The sequence below is a fragment of the Solanum tuberosum genome, unplaced genomic scaffold (assembly GCF_000226075.1).
Source record: "Solanum tuberosum cultivar DM 1-3 516 R44 unplaced genomic scaffold, SolTub_3.0 scf00012, whole genome shotgun sequence".
Lineage (NCBI taxonomy): Eukaryota > Viridiplantae > Streptophyta > Magnoliopsida > Solanales > Solanaceae > Solanum > Solanum tuberosum.
The window spans coordinates 1,004,221-1,012,157 of NW_006238937.1; the positions used below are offsets into that span (position 1 = coordinate 1,004,221).

At 42.1% G+C, this 7,937-nt stretch overlaps 1 protein-coding gene across 1 annotated transcript in view; it reads right to left on the reverse strand.

Annotated features, from left to right (window-relative positions):
• LOC102580554 (uncharacterized) overlaps positions 1–7,343 on the reverse strand; it is a 14,775-nt gene extending 7,432 nt beyond the window's left edge. Inside the window, exons 1-5 of the mRNA XM_015313410.1 lie at positions 1,724–7,343; positions 1,393–1,646; positions 1,160–1,304; positions 363–564; positions 9–280 (exon numbers count right to left, since the gene is read on the reverse strand). Of these exons, the coding sequence (XP_015168896.1) occupies positions 9–280; positions 363–564; positions 1,160–1,304; positions 1,393–1,646; positions 1,724–6,808 (5,958 nt within the window). The 5' untranslated portion in view covers positions 6,809–7,343. The remainder of the gene's footprint in view (positions 1–8; positions 281–362; positions 565–1,159; positions 1,305–1,392; positions 1,647–1,723) is intronic.
• Between the last annotated feature and the right edge of the window lie 594 nt (positions 7,344–7,937).

A 7,937-nucleotide genomic window follows, 5' to 3' on the forward strand; every position in this document is an offset into this window, starting at 1 on the left:
GAAATAGCAGAGCCAAGTCCATTCCCGACAATTTCATCACTGCTGATAGCTGCTACAGCAACAGCAGAAGCAGCTGCTTCTGCTTCAGCCTCAGAATCTTGTACATTTAGACATGGATCATTTGCACGTTTATCTTTCTCAAAGAAAAGGGTACAATCACTTTCATCTGGAGAAATATTACGGGAAATTTGTACTTCAGATCGATTAGACCCTGGAGCTCCAATCCCATGTGAAACAACACGACTACTAGTATGAAGGACGGTTGGGGATGTAACAGCACCTGGTAAGCGGAGGGATTAGATTATACGTATAAAATAATCATAACTTGAGATACATACATATGAGATGACAAGGCAGGTTACCAAATTGAATTTTTTCGCCAGCAAGCAAGGAGTTGATTGGACTTGCAGCAGAAGAAAAAGATTTGTCCTTTGTTAAGATGGATGATGATGGTAAGATGGGCTCAGTGACTGCACTACTGTGAGCTCCAACAGAAGCTGCATGTGCTTCAAACCTAGCAGGGCTCATAGCCTCTTCAAGTTGGCTCTGTGACAAGGCCATAACCTATGCCAAAGTGAGTCAGAAAATTTCTCGGAGCCAACAATTACAGGAACAATGAACCATAAAGTATAGAGATCTCATAGTCAACAATCTAATAAACAAAAGACCAACGAACAACAGCGCTACCAATAACAAAGGGTTAAATTGTGAATATCCAGTATCATTTATAAAAACACGGACAACATAATCCAGTCACAAAATAAAACATTACCTAGCTGATGTTCAAGAAAGAAATTGTGTTGGAATTTTGGCTCAGATATGAAGTATTTTTTTAATACTATATTGATAATCTGGAAAAGATTAGTCACTCCGTTTTTAGGTTTGAAAGAGGAAAAAATCAATAATCAATAAAGTGATAGCAGAGGGATAAACAAGGAAGCAAAATATCACAGTGGAAACTTTTGGGAGTATAGGTGCCCAATGGAACTACGTTGTTTACAATCAAGTTAGCAAATCCAGCATCAAACCTTTTGTAGCACATTCAATCAGAATACAATTTAACAACAGAAATGACACTGATCTAACTGGAAGCCGTCTTACATGGCTGCATAAAACATCACAGTTATTGAGAGGTACAACACCTGACAAAAGAGAATACCTGTTGATTGATCTGTCCACTACCCCAAGAGTTTAGAGGTGATGATGTAACATTCTCTGTATTTTTCTTGCTCTCAAACACCAAGCCTGGCTCAAGGTCATCTCCACCAGCAGACACACCGCCACCTGAGGTAGTTTGGTGCGACCTGTAGAAGTAAACAAACAACATCCGCATAAGCATTTCAGGAGGTCATGAGGTTCTTTGGCTATATTTTGCTTCTAGAGAACACATACTTGGCTGTATGAAATTGTTTATCAGCCTGAGATCCATTGCTCCCTGCAGGCGTTCCAATTGGAGCCAGTGGCTGTGACACCACAGCAGTAAATCCAGTGGACACGTCCTTATAAGCAGATCCTTGCGCCTCTGAAGCAATAATATCTGAATAGTTACTCTTATTTGATATTTCTCCACCCACAGATGCCGGGATTTTATTTGGGCTAGTTGAAATTGCAGTACTCTGTCTGGTTGTCCGAGGTTTGCGTGGAGGCTGAGAACATGATTAAAAAAAGTTAACAAATAACATCGCATAAATACCTTAGAAACATGGGTGGTAAGTCGTGATACCTTAGAAACACGGGATTTCGCCTTGATTTCTTTTTCTCTTTGTTCTCGCCGATCATTCAGCATTTGCCTCTTAGACCTGACCTCAATAAAGTCATCTTCATCGCTGGGTGCTTCTATGCCAGGCTGTTTAAAAACACGTACAACACCACTTTGCAATGGAGCATCAACATCCTCCACAGATATGTTCCTTTTTAGATCTCCCTCGTCAGTGTGGGAAATATTCTGATTTTTGTGCAGTGATACCCTTCCGTCATCCTTGCTTGGCTTGATACTAGAGTCAACCTCCTGAGAATCAACATTTGCTGACTTAGAATCTAACTCCACATTTTGCTTCAGTAGCTTACTAGAAAAGGATCCTCTCTTTGATCCACTTCTTGCCAGAACCGCTGTGGCAGCTCTCCCACCGTGATTTAACTTATCACCATGACCAGAGTCATTAGAAAAACCACTGCTGGATGATTGCCTACTATCTGAATTTTCGCGGATTCGAAATTCAGTTCGCTGAACTGTCCGACGAGGTCGTCTTTGAAATCTACTCGACTCAGAATAAGGACCATCAGAAGTTGGGAAAGATGACCTCGAATTAGAACCTTTTACAGCATACGTGTATCTTTTCCCCTTGTTGCTGTATGATTGGCCTTGAGCCCTGCCCCCGGCAGAATTTCTCTCATTAGAAACTGACTGAATTGATGGCAGCGCAGAGGACGGGTTGCCATCAGATCCATTCTCCTTAGATAGCTGCACATGCCTAACTGCATTATTCAAGCCCTTAGCTTCAACTTGGATATCTAACTCCGAGATAAGTTTTCTACCACTAGCATCAGCAATCCCCGCAATGTTGGCTGTAAGAGCTTTGCTTACTGCACTTCCTTGTACTGCCTTACTGTCATGAGGTCTCACTAGAAAACCATGTCCCTGATTTGCTGAAAGAGAATGAACATTGACTTTCACCAGACTAGAAGTAGAAGCATCTTGAGAAAGTTGGGGAGGCATAGAACATCCGGAGTTTTGATTGGTATTGTAATGAGCCTGCACATTGGGCTGACCAAAAGACATCGACTGAGCAGTGATTGGCAGAATCCCTTGTGAGACAGTAGATGAATACCTGAGCTGACCAAATTGGAAGATAGGAGGCTGTGATGGATGTATATGAGTAAGGGATGGACCAACTGGTGGATGGAGATGAAGAGGCATTTGAATGGAACCAATTTGGATGGCTGGTACCGGAGAAGGTATCAAAGAAGGACCAGAAAACAGACCAAACTGAAGCTTAACAGGCAAATCAGGTTGACTAGAAGAAGCTAAACTTGACACACTAGTCTGACCAACAGAAGATGGGGCGCCAACAGATGAGAAAATTTGCGGAGCACATAGGCTAGGGCCACAATAAGCATCAATACCATCCAATAGGTGTGACGCTGCTGAAGTGTGAGGTTCAGTTCTCTGTCTAAACTCAGATTCTTGCATAGTTTTTTCAGCTTCCTGGACCCTGTTAGAAGAGCTATCCAAACTTGCCCCAGGGGCCCCTTGACCAGGGTGAAGGCATTTTTCATCAACTTGAACCCCATTTATAGATCCACCTTCAGAGGTTTCAGGTCTATCAAATACACTTTCTTCATTCCGTGAGTTCCTCTCGAAATCATCACTAGGTATTGCAACTTCTACACCATCATCAAAACCCAGAACCAAATTATCTAAATTGTGAGATGATTCTCCCTCACCTAATTGCAGATCTTCAAATTCTTGGTTCAGGTCAAGATTCTCATCATCAACTTCACGCACTTCATCCTCTTCCCTATAACCATCATCATCCTCATCATACTCTTCTTGCTGCTGTAATTCACCATTATCTTCCACATTCCAGTCTTCATCCTCCATGGCTGAGAGAGAGCTGGAAGCCATCTTCATGGCATCCTTTGCAGAATTATCATTTAAGAGAGTGCATTCATATCCAGAGAGACTTGCATTTTTACCTTCTGCCACGACAGATTCTGAAGGAGAATCACCAGATTCATCCAACTCATCATGAGAGAGATGAGGAGGAGAGTTTGGGGGGCTTGTGACCGATAGAGAAGACTGTGAATCACATCTTGGGGTCGTATCTTTATTCAATTTTGTGTCTTCTGCAAGAGCGTTCTCTTGCTGGGAAGCAACCAGTTCAGATGGATGGCCACCAAAATAGCCTGTCTGCCTAGTAGATTCACCTCCCCGAGGATGAGGATAATGGCTTTCATTGTCAACAAGGTTTGATGAACCAGGGTGATCATTCATACCCCTGAAAGTTTTCTGCATAGTAGAGAGTGAAGGTGGAGGAAGTACCCGTGGCTGTCTCACAGCATACCTTGACTTACCATAGGAATAAGGTTCATCCGCTTCAGAATTTTGATATAGCCGATCTGGGTAAGGGAAGCGAGCATTGCCACGAGAACGAGTTTGCCCCCAACCAATATCACCATACTTATCTGCAAGATTATCATTAAATTCTGTGTCCATGTCCCTGTTCCTGATGTATGGATCAGCATCCATAGAAACGTTCCACCTATGCTCTTTCCGATGGCCAAATTCATCTGTATATCCTTCTCGTCCACCTTTGGCATAATTCCCAGAAGCCAAATATCCAGCTGCACCTGATAAATCTTTCCGGGGGGCTGCTCTGCCTCCAGCAGATACATCCCTTCTTGGACTATGATGATCAATATCTTGGTCTCGTAGATGCATTGATGAGCTGCTTCCATTCTCAAATACATCCCCTCTCCATGAATTAATAGGTCTTCCTCTGTCTGGAAAATTTGTGAAACTCTCTCGAGAGGAGTAATGCTGGGAACTTACATCAGAAGATCTGCTTAAGATGGCTGTGTCAAAAGATGCTGAAGTTGTTAACCGTTCCACCATTCTTTCACTCTCATCCCAATTATCCACATCAGATGCCCCTGAAATATCTATTTCCTTACTCATGGCAGATATTTTCTCATCAGTAGTGACAATTAAGGTATCAGTTTTTGTCACTTCAGTCTGCCTTTTGGCTATCTTGGCCTCCAATTCCAAAAGCTTTTGTTTAGCAGCGTGCTTCCTTCTTTCTTCCTCCATGAAGATCCTCCTTTTCTCTTCCTCTCTCGCAATTCTCTTCTCTTCAGCTCTTCTTACTGCATCAAGGCGCTCTTGCTCTGCCCTCCAAGCAGTATCTCGTGCTTCTTCTTCCAACTTTAGCCGACGTTCTTCCTCTTCTCTAATCAGTCTCTGTCTCTCCTCTTCCTCCCTTCGAGATTGCTCCAATGCTCTTTCTTGTTCTTCCATAACTCGTTGTCGCTCAAGCTCTTGCATCTTTTGAACTCGCTCCAATTCAGCCTCGAAGGATTCTCTGACAGGGTCATAGAAATCAGTCTGCTTAACCACATCCTTTTTTCTCTTGATCACCCCAGCAATTCCTCCAGAAAAGAGGTCCCTTTCATCAAAAACTGCAGATTCAAAGTCTTTCAGGTATGGATCCTCTCTGTATGGCCTTTCACCCCTTGAAACATGTTTATCCCTGCCCACATTCAGACCAGGGTCACCCAGAGGCAGTGATTTCCCAACAGATGAGAACGAAGATTTTGACCCAGCGTTGTTCTGAAATCCATCACGCCTGTATCTGCTGGACAGTTCACTGCCAAGGCGATCTTGACTCATGCGCTCAACCCCTCGACTGTTGGATGATTCATTTGCATGATTCCAGCGTTGTTTGCCGTCGGTAACAAGACCCATGTCCTTCCTTCCATATGAATAATCCTGATTTCCAGTAAAACTTCCATCACGAGCAGTGTCCCCAAACTGTGGCGGAACATATTTGTTATCTTTCCCTAAATCCTTGTTAACAACAGATCCACCCGAGCTAACAGCATTTCTGTCGTTTGCAATGTATGGAACATTACCATCTCTAGAATGAATTGAGTTCCTCCATGTGCTTGTTTCCCTACCTTCTCTACTAGGTGTTCTCAGATCCCTGCTATAGCTGTCACCTCTCTGGTCAGTGGAAAACCCATTCCCAGGTAGGGTCTCTCTAGGAGCCCTCCTTTCATATTGGTTATGAACAGCTTTATGGGGTAAAACACTAGTTCGAGGCATATCAAAATCCCTATCCCAATAGTTATCAACTTTTGAAATACCAATATCTCTGGCCCTATCTGCAAATCTGTGTCCAGTGTCACGTTCATCATCAGCCCAATCAAATCTGGGATTCAACTGCACTAATGGAAGTGGCCCCGGAAAGAAATCTTCCTGCTTCCGAGGTTGATCCACCCTGCGAGCACTGCTCAAACCATGACTTTCATACCCATTTTCTGCCAGGCCATTTCCAGTAGCATGACGCGAAGAGTGCCCATGAGGACGCATATCAACCACCGAACTCATACTGTAACTGTCTCTTTGTTCATCAGATGACCCTTCACCAGATACCTGCTTCTGCTTTTGGCTCAAACTATCCTTTTGTTTGTTTGTCTGTCCAGAAGAGACAGGCAACGCAGCTTGAAGGGAAGGAAAATCCTCACCTCTCAAAACTGAGACTTTCTCAACTGTCAAAGGAAATGATTTTGCAGGACCAGTAACTGTAGCTCCATTTCCACTTACACGAGCTGAAGGGGGCATATAGGATCCACTAACCTGATTGACGCCATCAATACCATGCCCAGTATGATCCAAACCATCAACAACCTGACCATCAGTATGTACATCTTTATCTTGCAATGCAACAGCAGCAGGCTTAGTCCAACCCATACCAGAAGATGATGGCCTCGGCCCATTTCCTTGACCACCACCTCCTGATGTCCCACCACCGGATCCTGATAAATCAAATTTCTCATGCTCTTTCCTCAATGAAGGCAAATTCAAGGGGGGTGGAACAGATAATTTCGGCCCAATTTTCTGAGTACTCCGATGCCGTGACAGAACAACCATTCCTCCACCTCCGCTACCAGACCGCCCACGGCCGACACCGGCGGCTGGGCCATAAGAACCACTATAAGATTTATTATCATGATGAGAAGACTGTCCATATGATTTATTCAAATTCACAGAGACGAATTTGCTCCCAACACCGCCATGATTGGCCATATCAGAAACCCACAACGCATCAAAAGTATGTATAACAGTGTTTTCTCTTGCCCCAAAAGATGTTTATCGGCCACAATATCTCACTGAAAAATTGATCCAATAAGAAAATAAAAACCCTAGGTACCCACTCCGACCTAAATCAAGACCGAAAAAAATGATAGTAACAGTTTAATGGGGATAAATTTATTATTACAGGTAACAAATCGATTAGAACAGGTATTGAACAGTATTAGTGGCTAGATTAGGGTTTGGATGCAAAGCGGGTCAGAAACGGGTCGTTGGATCAGATGAAAATGAACAGGTAGGCGTACGATAATGAGCTTACCTCCGACGGCGTAATATAAATGACGGCGATGTTTAACGTGCGCCGCATCTAGAGATATAGAGAGAGGGAGAGAGTGAATGACGTTAGAGAAGCCCTACTGCTCTAGTCGTCGGGCAATAGAGAGATCACTTCTCTTCGTTTCTTTTTTTTTTTAGAGAGAGAAAACTGGGGTGAAACAACGAACGAAACATTAAGGGTTATCGTTTTCTCATTTTCTTTTCTTCCCCAAATTTATCATCTAATTGCATATCTATCCACAATATTTATTCGATTTCCTCAATGTCGGCCCTCCACTCCTTACTTTGGCCATTTTGGCACAATTAGTATTTATATCGTTTCATTCATTTTTCAAACTAATAATAGTTGGATATATCTAATTTATTTTGGTATGCATAGATTATATACTATCATTTATATATTATTGTCGGAGAAATTTAATGTGACAATTTTTTTGGTTAAATATAAATCACGATTTTTTTAATTGAAAATTCTTAAAATAATCAGATTTTAATTAAAATAAGATGAACAATATAGTACAAATATTAATAGCAAATATCCCAATTTAACTTCATTTGATGTTATCACAATTCAAATTGAATAATATACGAGTGTAGTGGAAATTTATTCATTTTCTCTTATTTTAGAAGTGAGAGTAGGGGTGTTCATGATTTTGGTAAACACCTATCCGAATTGAAAAAATGAATCAATCCGATTAAATAAATCGATTTTATTTGATTTTGCTTTTAGTTTGGGTTTAGACTTTTAGAAACCAGCAGTCTTTGATTTGGTTTGATTTTGTTCAAA